Source organism: Acartia tonsa, chromosome 4 (genome assembly GCF_053477335.1).
Source record: "Acartia tonsa isolate MP-2025a chromosome 4, ASM5347733v1, whole genome shotgun sequence".
Lineage (NCBI taxonomy): Eukaryota > Metazoa > Arthropoda > Copepoda > Calanoida > Acartiidae > Acartia > Acartia tonsa.
Window position 1 is genome coordinate 32386098 of NC_137263.1, and position 16962 is coordinate 32403059.

At 34.6% G+C, this 16962-nt stretch overlaps 3 protein-coding genes across 4 annotated transcripts; all 3 read left to right on the top strand.

The window, feature by feature from the left end:
* The first annotated feature begins 1165 nt into the window (after nucleotides 1–1165).
* Gle1 (Gle1 RNA export mediator) lies at nucleotides 1166–7919 on the top strand. The gene is made up of 15 exons (XM_080157567.1): nucleotides 1166–1298; nucleotides 1461–1586; nucleotides 1943–2357; nucleotides 2599–2767; nucleotides 3157–3250; nucleotides 3576–3780; nucleotides 4161–4376; nucleotides 4488–4647; nucleotides 4779–4869; nucleotides 5247–5325; nucleotides 5644–5769; nucleotides 5960–6156; nucleotides 6384–6441; nucleotides 6664–7073; nucleotides 7321–7919. Exons 1-15 carry the CDS (start codon nucleotides 1290–1292, stop codon nucleotides 7744–7746), a joined length of 2781 nt encoding a protein of 926 aa, XP_080013693.1. The 5' UTR covers nucleotides 1166–1289; the 3' UTR covers nucleotides 7747–7919.
* On the top strand, nucleotides 7919–11564 carry Vta1 (vesicle trafficking 1). Of its 2 annotated transcripts, none has more exons than XM_080157576.1 (6): nucleotides 7919–8091; nucleotides 8535–8718; nucleotides 8951–9136; nucleotides 9490–9721; nucleotides 10041–10642; nucleotides 11410–11564. In XM_080157576.1, exons 1-5 carry the CDS (start codon nucleotides 7936–7938, stop codon nucleotides 10207–10209), a joined length of 927 nt encoding a protein of 308 aa, XP_080013702.1. In that variant the 5' UTR covers nucleotides 7919–7935; the 3' UTR covers nucleotides 10210–10642; nucleotides 11410–11564. The 2 variants fall into 2 exon arrangements, with proteins under 2 accessions (XP_080013702.1, XP_080013703.1); XM_080157577.1 differs by having other exon boundaries at nucleotides 8951–9112.
* On the top strand, nucleotides 11558–16948 carry LOC145316824 (DENN domain-containing protein 1B). Its single transcript, XM_080157568.1, has 7 exons — nucleotides 11558–11700; nucleotides 12045–12139; nucleotides 12427–12620; nucleotides 13204–13348; nucleotides 13588–13981; nucleotides 14138–14581; nucleotides 16098–16948. The coding sequence occupies exons 1-7, from the start codon at nucleotides 11626–11628 to the stop codon at nucleotides 16845–16847; spliced, it is 2097 nt and encodes a 698-aa protein (XP_080013694.1). The 5' UTR covers nucleotides 11558–11625; the 3' UTR covers nucleotides 16848–16948.
* The last annotated feature ends 14 nt before the right edge of the window (nucleotides 16949–16962 follow it).

A 16962-nucleotide genomic window follows, 5' to 3' on the forward strand; every position in this document is an offset into this window, starting at 1 on the left:
CTGTAAAATGGTCCGGGCTTAGTGCCTCTTAGTTATCCAGAAAAGTAGGCGGGCCAGGCTGACCGCCAAGCCTGGCGACGAGCCCACCCGTGGAGGCTGGACACAGACAACATCTCTGCCCAGACTAGGTGAGAGCTAATCTTATTTCCGTGGTGACAGCTCTTTCCTACCCCCTTTACAAGATGACTGCTGAAGTACCCTACCCCCGTCAGTTAACAAGCAATGAAACTTTGGACACTTTAACCCACTGGAAAAGTCATGTTAGAAATTACTTTAGAAGAGATGATAACATGAAAGTTTTTTTTGCAAGAACTACAAAATGGGACTGTTCAGTAAATAATTATGGATTTCAAGGGAAGGATGCAGCTGATAAAGCTGATAGTCTTGAAAGTCTTTTAGACACTATAGCTTGTTTTATGCCAGGTCCTTATCTTACAGCCCAAATAACAAAACATACCAAGTGCATTGAGGATGTTTTCAAACTAATTTGGAAGCATTATGATGTTGATCCTACACCTTCTACTTTTTTAGACTTTGATTCACTTAGCTTAGATAAAGAAGAGCGCTACATAGATTTGTTTTACCGGATGCTGTACCATAGTGAACAACATTTGGTTACTGCTGGAACTGAAGTTGAAGGTGAAATAGTTAATACTACAGAGCAGGTGACACATTCTCATAAAAACTTAATTGCTCTTAACTGGCTCCAAAAAATCAACCCCAATTTAGTTAGCATTGTAAGACTACAAAAATCTAAAGATTTAAAAAATGGTCAACAGCTACATTCCCTTGTCCATCATATATCTAAAAACATTGATGATTGGCTCGTGAGACATGGGAAAAATAAGGACGGTGATAATGTAGTCAGAAATATCAGATGGGATTCATCCCAAAGAGGCACTAGCCGCGGCCGTGGCTCGTATAGGGACAGATTCAGAGGATCTTACAATAGTAGACCTGGGTCAAATATGTTCTGTCCTGGATGTAATTATTTGTCCAAAGAATTACATTTAAATGTCGATTTTGCTCACTTCCCTGCCCAGTGTCCAAGAAAAAGATCGGTCCTTAGGTTGTTAAAATTGGAAGAAGCCAATCTGGATGGAAAGGATAATCTGGACCAACTTGTGGAACCAGAACAGGATCATGATCAGGACACTTCACCAGAACATCTCTGCCCAGACCAGGTGAGAGCTAATCTTATTTCCGTGGAAAATATATATTTTATTGTTTTTCAGAAATGTAAAGATGTCAAAAATGACTGGATAGGGTGATCATTACAAAAAGTAAAAATGTCAGAGGTAAGATGCTTAAATTATGGCCTGGCATCATTTTGAAAAAAAATAAATAGACTGAAACCACTCTGGTTTTTAAGCTTCAATTGGTTCAGTGGTAATCGAGTTCTTAACGAAAAATAAACCGCACTTTTATCTAAATTCTAAAAAATTATATTATTTTTTTAGTTAAGCACAGTATTGAGATTTCTGGAGAGCAGTCGGAAAGGCCGACTTGACTATGACCGACACTGGGCCAAGTCTCCGGAATCCGTCCACAGAGTTCTCAATGAACTTTCTCTAGGAATACAAGAGGTACAATATTTTTTCTTGGATTAAAAATAGTAAATAGTACTTCCACTTATCAAATATTGCAAAATTGCATAGATACCTATGTATTATGTTTAGCAACTTTTTTGAAGTATTAAACTGAAGAATTTTTAGTTGGTTAAAAATAGGTCTTAAGTCACATGTTTTGGCCTGGCCACAAAGAGAGGAATATATGCATTTTGAGTTTAGGCATGTACGTACATTGTACATGTTCATTATGTACATTCACAGGACTTCACAATCATGGGGGTAGAAGAGAGATTTTTTGAGGCCCAGTATTAAGATTATTATTAATTGTGCTTCCTATACTACACTAACCAGCCTAACATTAACAATTTCAGATTGACATAGATAATTGTGGTGACGCTGGCAGTAGTAAATATAATCGTCGCCATGAAATAAAAGTTATCAGTGATGATCATAATGGAATAGTTGACAACAAGAGTCTACCTCAAGTTTATGATGAAATAATCTGTGAGGACAAAGAAGTAAAAACTTTATTGAAAACAGGCCCAGCTGTTGCAGATAATTTTGTGCCTATAAAAGCTGACCATAATATGCCAGCTAAAGTGACCAATCGGCATGGAAGATTTATGTATTCGAGTCCGGTGGATGAACTTCTTGACCGCAGCAGTTGTAGCGGTCATCATGACCGATCAATTGACTCTACAACCTCTGATTCTTCTGATGGTTCTGTTGGTGAGTGTGCCAACTCTGAGTTTAGACAACGGAAAGTTCATGTAGATATAAATTCAGGTAACTATATATAAATTATCAAATTATGTCTCCTTATCTTGAATTATATAATATAATTGATTGCTTGCCCTAGTTTCTTCATGTTTGGACCTAAGTTCTCATGGTGTAGCATGTGACACTTATGTAAAGCTATTAGGACCACTATTTCATGACACACTGTCTCGCATAGAAAATGAAGTTAATAAAAAGAATTAATGTCGCTACACTTTGGTGGAAAATGTATGAATAACTTGTGTTTCAGCGGACAAATGCTACGACCTGGCCGAGTCTCTTCTCTCATCCTCTAAAGCCGAGGTGTTACCACGTGACAGCCAGAAATATTTTGGTTTGGAGCCAGTGCGGGTGCCTGTGAACAGGGCTGCAGAGCTCAGACTAGACACCAAGGACCAGATTAAACAGTTCAAATCTCCCAGGAAAATTGCATTAATTTTGGAAAAAGACTTGTTATTAAATCACGCAAATTTTATACAATAGAAGCTTTTATTTTAAGTCTTTTTGTAGGTACCTAGGATTTTTCATTAATATATAATTGATTTCCTTCAAAAATTCTTTAGAATATTTTTTTCAGATGTTTTGTTTATAAGGGGAAGACAATGTGTAAGAAATAAAAAGAATCAAAAAGCTAGAAATAGCTCATAAATGATTGAATACTAATTTATACGAAATCTGGCTATTCTTATTTTATGTCACTTTTCTGTCCTATATTATGTTGTTTGGCTTACCTAGTTAGATTTTTTGGAAAGATTACAGAATCACATAAATCTTTGTAAATAACTTAAATTAATGTGTTTTAATATATCAGATTTATAAGCGTTATCAGTGATCAAAGCCAGTCTTCTTTCACTCAAGAAAACGAGAGTATAAAGTATGAAGAAGCAAAATATCACGACAGTGTAAGTGCTCTTTTTTCAAATGAATTCAATTTAATTCCTCCTAAAATATACCTAGTAAATGAATCTAATCTACAAATGTTCCTTTTGAGTCGGTTAGTTAGACTTAAAGGTTATTTATAAACATTGATTTATGTTGCTTGTTCCTTTCTGATAAGACAAAGATAGTATTTTTGATTGGTAAATGTTAAGGGAATCTAAAAGGGTAGTTGAAAACACGATGAGCTAAACATTTTCCAGATATGCCTTTGAACAATTGTCGAAATTTCTCTTCAAATTCATTGTAAAGTTTGGCAATGTAAGACTTGATATCATGTTTGTTTTGCAGATAAAGGAAGATACAAACAAATCAATCTTTGAGTACGAGGAGGGGTTCATCAGCAAAGTGGGTGACACGCCCCTGTCCGTCCATGTTGTTAACTTAAGAATGGAGTCTATAAAACATCTGATTTCTATTGTTGATGATGATAGTGATGATAAGGAGAATGATGAGAAGGAGAAAGATGATCTTGACGATGAGAATTATGAAATAGGTAATTTTGCTTTTACAGTTTCTAGTTTTGGTTTAAAACATACCAAAGAATCTAGACTAAACCTTTTTCGAAAAAGCGACATTAGAAAATAAGAATTGGAAGAACTGTTCCCCATTTTTAATGGAATGAAGTCGTTAGTAAAATGAGTAAATTCTATGGATGGTTACCGCCTATAGGTTAGGTTAAACCTTTATGAAAGAAACAGAATGTGGTTATTTTTTTTGAGAGCAAGCTTAATGGATAGGTAGGTTTATTCCCTTCCTTCCCCGCCTTTGGAAGCCTGTAATTTTTCGAGTTACGAAAGGGTTGCAGATGAATTAGTTTCGATTATCCTCTCCCATTAATTAATTAAAGATTGAAACTAAAGTTAATTTGTTTAGAATACATCCAGCAGCAGAAGTTAAACTTGGAACTATCCAAGAACAGAGAGAAGATTCAGAGCCAACTTGAGAAGGAGAGGGTGGAGATTGTGCGCAAATCTGAGGAGACCAGTGCAAGGCTCGCCACTGAGGCGGAAAGGCGGTACAAAGAGGAGATGGCAGAGTATCGGCGGGAACAGCAACTGCAACTTGAGCTTATTGCGGCCCAAGCTGAAAGTAAGAAATTGCCCTAATCATTACAATTTATTGAAATAAGTTTTTAAAGTTTTTAATTATAGCAGCTTTGGTATTATTAAATAAAAATGTCTTAGACATGATATTTCTTAGGAGAAAAGCTGGAAGCAGAAAGTTCGCTGGCAGCTGTGCAGGCTGCAGACCACAAGAGACGCGAGGAAACTCGCCAGCTACTAAACACTTACAAGGAACAACAGGATAGAATTAAGAAGGAACAGGAGAAGGATGCGCAGATTAGAATTCAGAGTGCTAGGTAAATAAAGAATGTTTGAGACACTGTGTTTCTCTTTTAAACGTAATTATAAAAAACTCTTTGGATAAAAAACAATACCTAATTTATTTATTTCCCATAAAGTTTTCCTCATGACGATATTTCTAACTTAGATTTGAAGAGGAGATGCCTAGTTTAAAGAAGTGTATTGTAACCTTGCTGGAACTTTGGTCCAGTGTTGAGGATAAAACTCTGTTTTGCCAGGTAATAAAGCATTTTGTTGTTATTTTTTTTATACAGAATGCACTATGCAAATTACCATGTAATCAAAATTTTATGTAACTTATATGCCACATAAACAGAATGACTGTCTGACTGTATATTCGCTAAGATAGAGTAAACGGCTTAACTAATTTTACACAATGTGCGAAATTTTCAAAACAAATAGAAATTTTACTATGCATGCACAATCACATTGCACATTAAAGTTATGGCAATTCATTTGAAATTATACTTAATTGGTTGACTTTAAAAAAGGTTTTACTTTTGTTAGTCCTTTCATTTTAGAAATTTTTTCAGCTCGTAGGCAATAAAAAATATTCTAGATTGGGTAGATATATAATTCATAATTTATTAATCAGGCCAGTACAGAGACAGCTGGAAATATACACACAGAATTCAGCTCTACCATTGATTCCATCAAGTCCAAGATACAAACAGGTAAAATACATTGAATCTGGAATTAGCAAAAGAATTTATACCAATTAAATAAATTTTTAAAAATGATATAAAGTAAAAAATGTTAATCTGTTAAAAATGATAATATGCAGAATACTTACTTTGGATATAATTTTTATGCTAATGACATGAAACAATATTGGATTAATGGTACGAATATGAATTTTTATATTAAACTTGCTGATTTATTTAACTTGATATTAATAAGTAATGACTTTTATATTATCATGCGATATCAGTTTATTGCTAAATTTCTGTCCAAGCTTTTCTAAGAACAAATTAACCCATTAATACATTCAGGTTCCGCTACGGACGAGGACTGGAAAAACGTTGATAGTCTGAAGGAAAAAATAAACCGCGGCATCAATATAATCCAGGAGGATATTGAACGTATACAACGAGATCAGGCTCACTCTAAACAGGAAAGTCATGAATGTGAATTTATTATTATAACAATGTCCTATTATATACAGTAACTTAAAGTCCATGGTCCTATCATTTTATCCCTGAAAAGTATCAGTTTGTCAAAAGTCTATCATTGTGGTCCAAGCTTCACAAAAAAATTTTTTTTTATATTTTTATGTTTATTTTACACATAGATGATTTTATCAGAAAGAAGAGGAGAAAAAACTAGAAGCAGCTGCGGCTGAAGCAGCTTCTCAACAAAAACAACAAGAACAGGCACCAGAAGCTCCGGCTGCATCGGAGCAGCCAGCCGCAGTCCCAGCACAGCAGCCACCAGCATTTACTTCAACTACAACAGCTGCCCAGACTTATTCAGCTGAACAGTTCTACAAAGATACTTTAGCTTTCAAGGAAAGAGAATACTTAATCAAATGTTTATTTTAATTAACCAATATTTGCCAGTGTCACATAGGTAACTAATAAAGAGAGAGGGATTTGTTGAAATTTGGTTATTGGATTGAGAAAGTTTTTTAGCGGGGCTGAAACTTTTCTGACACCTAACTATATTTAAAAAAAGATTTCTATTTTTATTAAGTTGTAAAGTAGATTTAATGCATTCTAATAATTTGTTTGTAAAGGCTAAATATGTTGAAGATGTAGTTTTTACTGACCAAGAAAAGAAAATTAAATCAGGTATTTCATAGAAACAACATTTATTTTTTTTTAAAATGATAAATTCGCTGAAGTTTTAATTGTCTCAAATGAAATGATGGAAGTTTAAATCACTTGTATGCCTTTTGGGAAAAAATATCTATGGGGTTAGTTTATATATCTTTACACGAAAAAAACGGTCATCTATTTTCGTTTAAAAAAGGCATTATTCTTCATGAAAACTAATCTTGTTTACCTATCTAGAATTAACCCTTGGAATCAGCACGGCCCTGAATGCCATATCTGCCCAGACTCGGGATCACCTGAACGACAAGCTAGCCAAGTTGACCATGCTGCTGGCAGGCAAGCCTGTCACCATGAAGGACATACAGATCTGCGCCGGTCAACATAAGTCCGGGGTCAAATACTGCACTGCTCTCCTAGCCAAGAAAATAGTTCGCCAGGGCGAGGATGTTGTGTCCTCAAAGGCCGAGGCCGCGTTTCCTATTGCTGCTGTCGCTCTTGCCCTGTGGGACAAGTTCCCGGATTTCGGGCGGCTTCTGTTGGCGTATTTCTTCGAGTTTTGTCCCATGCTGGCTCCGTTTTATCCTCCAAGCGCGGAGGGACAGTCAGAGAAGGATTACCTCACCAGTATTGGGTATAAGTTTGAGAAGGTAAGTTCATAAAGAATGATTAAACTTCTTTTTAATAGCACATCTACTTTAAATTGTTGCATGTCCGTCTTTTAGTGAGATAAAGTGAGAGCTCACTTAATGATTTTTCATATTAACTATAGATAGACTAACCATAACTTTTTAGCAGTTTTCTGTTTTCAGTTTTTAGTTGTATTGTAGAATGTACCTTTTGTTTATGTTCTTATCTTGTGAGCGACACAAGCTCTTATTTTTGTGCTGTTTTTAGGAGGTGATGGAGAAGCCAGATATGTACCTGAAGCGAATGACTGGCCTGTCCTGCCTTTTCAGCGCCCTGTCCGTGGTGGCCAAACCCCAGGGCACCAACACAATCCATCCCATGGGACCCAACGCCATCTGGCGGTTTTTCGCCACGTTGACCAACCAACCACCGTTGCCAGATGTTACCGCGACAATTTTATTTGTTGTTCTAGAGACAACTGGAAACACTATGTGTTCTCAGTACGGCGCCCAGTTCTTTAAACTATTATCCATTATAAAGGCGGGTTTTCTACCTGCGTTGGAGGCGGTCAAGACTGACGGCGGACCGACCTCACGCCTTGATATGTTTCTAACGAAAGTTATGCACGAGAAAGAAGTTGATAAGCCAAGGGGTGGATTAGCCCCAGGATTTATTAAAAATGTTGTTCTTTAGATTATAGTAAATTCCATGGAAAAAATATGTATATGTAACAGAAACATTATGTAGAACCGTAGATTTTTACTACGCTTTTCTGTGTCTTTATAAGAAGTACCTATATTGAGAATTTTATCAAACAACAAAAAATCATATTATTAATATTAAAATCATTAAGTTTTTTTTCCAGATATATCAACAATAAAAATGTCATTAAGCCTCCCCCCTTGCCCGGCATCCATCAAGAGTATCGCACATTTCCTGAAAACCGCGACTGAACATGAGAACAGAGATGGTGTCATCACATACTGGTGCAGACTAGCTGCGCTTCAGAATGGTATGGTACTTGACAAAAGCTCGAAGGTACTATGAGAATTTTTTTCTTCAAATACCTTATGCGTAAAATTTTTATTAATGGAATTGTTACTGAACTTTTCTTTAGGAATTTTGACTTGTATTTTTTCTTCAAGTTTTCTCTGACATGGTTCAGGCATTTAATAGATCTTTAGTACCTACAGAAATAGATTAATAAAAAGAGAGAATCGAATAATATGAAATAACTAGGTAGCCAAACCTCCAAAGGTATTAATGTACAATGCCTTCAGTCAAATTTTAAAAAATGTTTATGAATTATAGCTTTTGATTGCTTTTGTATGTTAGAGTGGTGCAGCTACATTATACCTAGCCTTTTCTCTTTATTTTAAAAAATCCTCAATTAGATGTTGCAGCCCCATATCAGTACATCTCAAAATAAAAGACAGAAAATTACAGTTATTTTCTTAATTTATTATAATAATATATCCCAGGAGGCCTTATCAGTACTACTGCCTTTGATGGACTGGCTGGAATCCTACAAGAAGGAGCAGGCCGGGAACGAGGCAATCAGTAATGAGGTCGTGGCATCCGCGCACATTGAGAACCATGCTATGAAACTTTTCTTGTATGCAGACAAAGAGGACAGAGAGTCAAGATTCAATAAGAATGTTGTTAAGGGAGGTTTTATATTTCATTTCTGTGGTAAAATATTACTTAGAAAAATCAAAGAAGTAGTAGAAGGCGCCCCTTTGTGTTAAATTGAGGTTGTCAACAATCTTAAAATAGAAGTTCTCTTTGTTTTAATATACAAATATCTTTTTATATACTTTATATCAAACTAATTAAATTTTTTGTATACCTAGGCATTTTAAACATTACAAATAAAAAGTAATAAATCCTTGAAATCAGGCTTTTTACACAAGTGGAATTTTATTTGATGCGCTGACAGTATTTGGGGAGCTATCTCCTGAGAACAATCACTATAAAAAGTACGCGAAGCTGAAAGCTGCTTACATCCACAACTGCTTGAAGAACGGGGAGACCCCTATTCCTGGCCCACTTGATGGAGGTGAGGATGATGATATTCTCACAGGTCTCTAATTTTTTAGCAGCAAAGCTACAATATAACTTATAAGTGTTGTTTGGTTGTGTTTGCCATTTATAATAAATTGAAAAAGGACAATGATAGAACTGGATTAATCTTATCTCTTCCTATAATTTCCTGCTACTAAAGGCAGAATTTAACACATAAAAGAAGAGGAATAAAGATCCACATTACACTTTGCTTTAGTTCACTTAGGTATGGAAAAATAGCAAAGTATATCGCTACTATTGGAAGTTGCGTCTGATCTATGTAGGTTTTTCGTCTTACAGGTTATAAACATTGCATCAAACAAAATGTTTAATGATCAAGATATTTGTTAATTTTTCCTTATTTTTTGCCAGAATCAAGTAATCCCGAGGCCCCTGTAAATCCAGGTATTCCCCCTGCAGCAGGTGCCCCTGGTGGAATCTCTCCTGGCACTGGCATGCCTCCTGGGTATCCCCAACAACCTTACCCACAGCAACCACCACCGGCTCCTGCAGCAGTTGCACCTCCACCTGCTCAAGTTATGCCTCCAACACAACAGTTTCAAAATATGAATTTTGTTCAGCCTGTCCTTCCCCAGGTTACCAGGTAAAATTACTTTTCACAGTTATAAAACAGTTTTATTATCCTCACTATAAATTAGCCATTTATAGAATACGTGGATATTGTGACAGGGAATTTTTTTCCGTCAATTTAGGTTGATAATACCTATAGTTCTCAAATATTGGTCAATTCGTTCCTCCGTGGTCAGGGAAGGGGTTCGGTTAGTCATATGAGGGGGGGGGGGTGTATCTTTTTATTAGCCAACTGGGAGAAACATTTAATCAGGATATGTGAGAATCTATATTTGTTTAAATATTTTTATTTAAAACTGAAAAGGTAAAAGGTAAATAAATTATTTTTTTAGTGGGGTTGCTGGTCAAGTGTCTTTAAGTGTGGAGCAGATCAGCAAGGCACAGAAGTTTTGTAAGTATGCCATCAGCGCCATGGACTACGAGGACATGCCCACGGCTATAGCCAACCTCAACAAAGCACTCTACATGTGTCAGACTGGACAAAATCCTCCAGAACAATAAACAAAATATTGTGCTATGATTTTAATATTATTATTTGTACAGTATTTATATAAAAAGAGATAAATATTTTCCTATTAAGGTTTATAAAAAAAAACCTTAATTTTAAGCACATTTAAGTTAATTGCATATTATTTTAGAATTTTTGACTGTCTAGTCCTTTCAATTTAATTTAGATGTTTTTTCATCTTAAAAGGTATTTTTTCAAATATAAAAAGCCTTTTGCATTACTTTAATTATATTAATTTCTTTTATATTGTGATACTCAATTTATATTCAAATTATGATTTAATAAAGTAAATATATGTATTTTTGTTGCAAATAATACTATAGTAATTTATAGTACAATTTTGCTGTTTAGTCGACAGTGCAAGGCATTTGCAAAGAATTTAGATTATATTAGTTTCTCGTGTAATTTATGCACCATATCCTTTTGGTTATGACAACTTCCACAACCACAAAAAGATAATTTGACAAATTTAATTTTCTCTTTTTTTTATCAATTTCTCACCGAAAATTAATACCAAAACTACTCCATTTAAAAGAAATGGTAAACTATAATATTTAATAGCTAGACACCTTTTATTCCTGTTTTCAAAGTGGGAAACCTTTATTTAGTAGGATTATCTTCCATAAAAGAGGTTTCGAAGTTCCGACTGAAATAAATGCTTATATCTTCATATTTATTTCTAGAAGGTAATATATTTAGTTTCACTTTTTTTTATGTTTTTAAGTATTCTTAGTACCCTGATTTGCAAGATTTTTACAACTTATTTTTATGTAAATTTCTTAGGTACTATTGTGCATTTTATATAGTGATTTTTAGTGATACAAACTTTGTAAAAGCGAAACATATACAAATAAGATTACTCTACCTTATGGTATTGATTGATTGCTGTGCTGTCGAGGTTTGGTGAATAATCGTTCCATTTTTCGCATTACTGAGTTACACTGCACTGACAGATTTTCTAAGATCAGCTGATCTGATTTTCTTTCTATTTGCTTGCTGCTGCTGTGCGCGCAGGGGGGGAGGTGGCGAGGCGCGAGCTTAGTAATTAAAGGGGGGGGGGGGGGGATAGGGACATCATCATAATAAGTGAACTAAGAATGATGGGAAGGATAATATTAAGTATTAAATATGAAGATTGATCTTAACTTTTTGTTAATCATAAAGTTATCTTTTTATTCTATTTATTCTATGAGCTGATTGATATACATATCTTTAAATAGAATTGACATTTAATTTAAAAAAAAACTTGGAAATAAAGTATTAAATGTGTGATATATGTATCAATGCATAAGTGTGCTTAATACTTATATTATATAATAAACAATAAAAACATATGTATTTCAGAAAATGAAAATGTAGCATATAAAAACAAATATCTTATTAAAGCAAGGGAGAAAAAACACACAAAAATGGGGTCTCGTATGAATAGTAATCTAAAGCATGTTTTCCACTGCTTTATGGAGGTCAAACAGCCTTCAGGAGAAGTAAGCACTTATATTTTAAGTTGTAAAAAGTTTAAAGAAATACCTACATCTATCGAACCTGAATTATTATTGATTTTTTAAAAAAATATAACTGTTATCATAAGCAATGAGTGAAGGAGAGGAAATTAAGTGAACTGAAAATTTTACTGTTCCTCAAAAGTATTTTAAATACATGTTTTTGCATTTAATCTTTATTAGTAGGAACAATCTAGCAGTGATTAAACTTTTCCATGTACCAGTAATTTTAAAGTAAAGAGGGCTAATTTTGTTTCTTATTAACCCTAGTGAAATATGTCTTTTATAGAATTTAAAAAGAACATTCGTAAGGAAAATTATTTGTTTAGAAGATTGGTAAACCTGGAATAGTTCAATGTTATCCCGAGAGTTACAAAGAAAAAGACAAAATTCCAGATTTTGTTTATCCATGCACCTTCACTGTGTAAGTTTATTTTTATAGCAAAGCTAGGTCAATAGAAGATAGATAATCATTTTAAAGATGTAAATGTAAAATTCTGCCATTTTAATTATTCAGGAAATTTTTCGTCTTCTATTATATTAGGTCTGACTTTATTTCTCAATCTAAATTACCTATCCATCAAAAATTTTATGCAAAGTTGAAAAATTAAAAAAAAACATATGATGTACCTACCTAGGTAATGAATGTGAATGCTGTCTGTTGATTTTACCATAAATTACCTTCTTAAGTAAAAAATAATATCAATTTAGAACAAATGTTGAGTTGTTTTCTTTTGCTCTGACCAACTTGGAGGGCAAGTTGACCTTTGGTTTTGCCCGCCACGCCCCCCGGTCAGAAACCGCTCTTGTTGTTGTGTCCGCCCTTCCTTGGCATGATTTCTTCTATAAGCTGTTGAACACCTGCGCCCAAATTATGCACGACTCCAGCGGGGATGAAGTTCCAGGTAAGTCAAATAATGGATGTAGAAAATATGCGGATATTATGAAAAAATTTACGTCAATTTAGGTTGCTAATATGGAACTCGTTTATTGGTCAGTTCGTTCATCTATTGGAGGGGATGGGTAGAAGGGGGAAATCGTTATTTCAGCCACCGCACTTTTCAATTTATTGGAGAACATGAATATCTGGGTTAAGATCCAAGTAATAATATATCCATTAGGTAGTCAAATATATTTTAATCATGTACCTTGTCCTTAAACTATGAACTACCTAGATCAATGAAAGATTTTTCTGAATTCAAGTAAATCAATACTCTGTTTTTGCATAAGTTGAAAAAAATTTTAACTGTTTTTCCCAAGAAATAAGAATAATAGATTTTGTTAATTCATATTGTAGGTATTTAATTTTGATATTCACCCCATTCATTACTTTGTTTTCTTGGATGTTACTCACTTTTAAAAACTAGGTTAAATACCTAGAAAAAATACATATCTAAACTACAATCGTTAGCCTATAATTTGAAAATTAGATTTTTTACAGTGCATTAGAGAATAACAAGATTTTCTGTTATTTTATTATTATTTTAGATTTATTGCAAAAGTTTTTGTGCGACGTATACAACAGCAAACTACCGCGGCCTGGGTCTGATTTTAGTCTGGAGTACGGCAGTCTTGGTAAGGTTTTCTCCAGTTCTACGCCAGATCCTACCAGACTACCCAGTATACCTGACAACAGGAACTTAATATTTTTCTAAATATGTACAACAAATACTTTTTGAGGTAGTTCAACAAAGTGTATTTTACTAGTTGAGTTACTTACAATGATTAGATAAGAAGGTAGTTATAAATATAATGTAAAAACTAAAACTTGTACATCGTGCTTTTTAAAAATAATTCGTGGGATCAACTCTTATGCTTACTTCCACATATAAATAAGAATGCTTGCATAGAAGAAAATATTTTGTTTGTTCTCAGAAATTTGAGCGAATATTTCAATTTTGTGGATGTCAACAACATGATAACAATATTCTTCAGTATGCTCAATGAGCGTCGTGTAATTGTCACCAGCAAAAAGGTCTCGCGGCTGACCGCCTGTATCCAGGCAGCCAGCTCCCTGCTGTACCCGCTGTCCTGGCAGTACCTGTACATTCCTGTCCTGCCGGGGCCTATGATTGATTTCCTGACGGCGCCCGTCCCGTTTCTAATGGGGGTGCCTGACGTAACTTTGAAAAGGAAGCCGGCGGCGGAAATCGGCGAGGTTGTGATTCTTGATGCAGATTCTAATACGGTGAAGAATCCATTTGCGGACGAGGATATTTTTCCGCCGGAGGTGGCCTCTACGTTAAAGAAAAATTTGAAAGAAAAGGTAATGAATTTATTTACTTTATGTAGTTGTTTTACTGTATCCTTGAAATCTTTAAGTGACAAAATTTCATTTTTATCTTGAAGCTTAGTATGAGTCCAAGATAGGTTCTAGTTTACTAATTTTTAAAAAGTTAGAAACATTTTCTAAATATTTCAGGACAAGATAGGTGACCATGTGGCGAGATCATTCCTGCAGGCCATGGTGCATTTAATTGGTGGATACAGAGATGCCTTGCGCTATAGACAAGGAGAAAAAATTGTATTTGATCGAGATTTGTTTGTCCAGTCACGGTCCTCTAGTTTGCAGCCGTTTCTTACCAAACTGCTGCAGATACAGATGTTTCAAAGCTTCAAGGACGAAAGGTTGGAGCTGTTGAACAGTGGCAAAGGCTACACGGACGAATTTGAGTTGGAGTGTGTTGCGTTTGCGGAGAGGGCGCCATCCCGCCGATTTACACCGTTTGATAGTGTTAAAAAGGACGGTGGAGCGCTGATTAAGAAGGTAAAGAATAAGACTAATCCAGTGATGAAAAATGTGTTAGACGGCGGCAAAAAGGCAGGAGAGCGTGTCAGAGATAGTAGTAAGATAGCAAAATCTAAGGTAAGTTAAAATAAAGGGGGGGGGTTAATGCAACCATCTCGTAATCAATGTATAAATGGCACTTAAAATTCGAATTTCGATCTGAAATTTTGCATGAGTAATCCTTGGTAGGTCCATTTTCCCTAAATCGAACAAAAAGTTTAGCCATTTTTTTGTTATTTTCAAGGCAAATCATCACGAAACCTATCTCTACATAAACTCTTTGCTGGTACTAGAAATGTAAAAATCTTTTTTTGTTTCATTTCATATGATTTAAAGCAAAAAAAGTTTCAAAAAGTTGATTCCTACGTAATTTATGACAGATTTGCACAAAAAATAGCCAAAAAACGGCTTAGCCGTTAGCCGTTACTTTTTCAACTTTTTGTTCGATTTAGGGAAAATAGACCTACCAAGAATTACTCATGCAAAATTTCAGATTGAAATTCAAATTCTAAGTGCCATTTATACATTGGTTACGGGATAGTTGCATTAATCCCCCCCCCCCCCCACCTCCTTGTTTATATGTAATACAACTAAACAGAAATTGTAATATGTTAAATTCATTAAAGTCGTTTCTTCTAGATTTATTTTATTTAGAAATATATTTCGGTGAACATGGCATCTTCTTTTGTCTCAATGAAATCATATTAATTTAACTTACATATTTAAAATATTATTGTTAAAAAATGTGGCTTAAACTGTTTTTAACCTATTTTTAAAAAGTATATAAAAAATATACTATGACACCAGTAGAATCAGACTGCAGAGCCTAAATTTGAATTAAGTCCCCAATAAACTTTTTTGGGGGGATTTAAATATTAATTTTTACTGTTGCCGTGGTCATTTTGACCAGAGCAAAAGGTCTTTTTTTATTTGGGTAAAATTCGTAGCTTTTAGAGTGTTTTGCTTCATAAATATTGTATTCTGGTATAGAGTAAAATTAGGCCTTATGATTTTACTATAAAAATTCACTAAAATCTTTACAATATACCAATGAATTAACATTAACATGTTTGTGTTCTATCACCTATTTTAAACACATAAAAATTGGCTGTAAAGGGTTAAATTTGATGACAACATGACAAGATGACAACAAATGTTTATGCAATACAACAAAATTATTTTTGTCACATATACAAATATGATATAAAATAAGATTATTCAAACTTATTTTTTTTAAATATTTTTAAAAAGTATGTATCTTTTACATGTATAGTTTTCATTCTTTTCATTTTAATTAAATAAAAATTATTTAACTAGGACATTGTAAATAAGTCACTTTGTAAAAATACTCTTTCGGAAATTATAAAGAATTGAAATGAAACAAGAAATCTTATTGGTTTGACTGTAACATTATGTGTTTTATTGTATTATGTTAAATTTTTCACTGAAATTAATTGTTTTAGAAAAAAAATTATTTCCATTAAACAGAATAATGTTTTTTTTACTGTATCAATATAAAGTGAATTATATAAAGTTGTTCTCTAAGCCACAATGCAGTTTATCTAGATGTTAAAATTTGCTTTTCTTATTTCAGGCCAAAGCGACAATAAATGAAGTAAAATCAAAATTTCGTGACAACCATGAACAATTTCGAGAAGACAATAGTTCTAGTGGAACTCACAGCGCCCCCTCTTCCCCTTCACAGTCACGCCGCAGCTCTGTCAACAACTACCACACGTTATCAAATCATGGCGGCGGTAATTTACCCCGCCAAAATACAGATCTTGGGCTGAGTACACCGTCAAGTGCGGCCAACTTTATGACGTCCCCGACCGCGCAAATATTGAAATATGAACGATTTGATCCTTCAACGTCATCAGCGTCACTGCACAGCCCGCCGGCGGATGATCATTTATCACCGGCTGCATCGGATGACTTCAACCTAATGCAGGACATTGATGAGGTTTTCAACAAACAAAAGCCAAGTGCTGTATACAGCCAATTCGGCTCACTGGCCAGCGGTATTAACATTACTGGCGGCAGTAGTGGCGGTTTTGGCAGCACGGCCAACAGCACACCAAATCACCAAAGTAGCCAGGATAAAAGTCGTAAGCCCTCGGTCGGAGATTTAATCAACTTAAGCCATGATGATGACCCAGGCGGGGTTCATTCGGCGGACTTTTTTGATCCCTTGGCGTCGAGTCACACCAACTCATCTTCTAATCAAAATACTTACAGCTCCTTTGCAAATAATACTCCCAGTCAAAATAACTTTGGCGGCCAGGATGCAGCTGGTAACCATAGAAAGCTGTCCCGGACGGATGCTTCTTTGTCAGGAATGTAACATTTTCATTTCTGTCATAGATATTTAATCTTTTTTTTCATGTCATTTAGGTAATAGTACCGAAATTGCTCTACTTAAAAAATATATTTGAAGTTTCATCTTTTTTTCTTTTCTT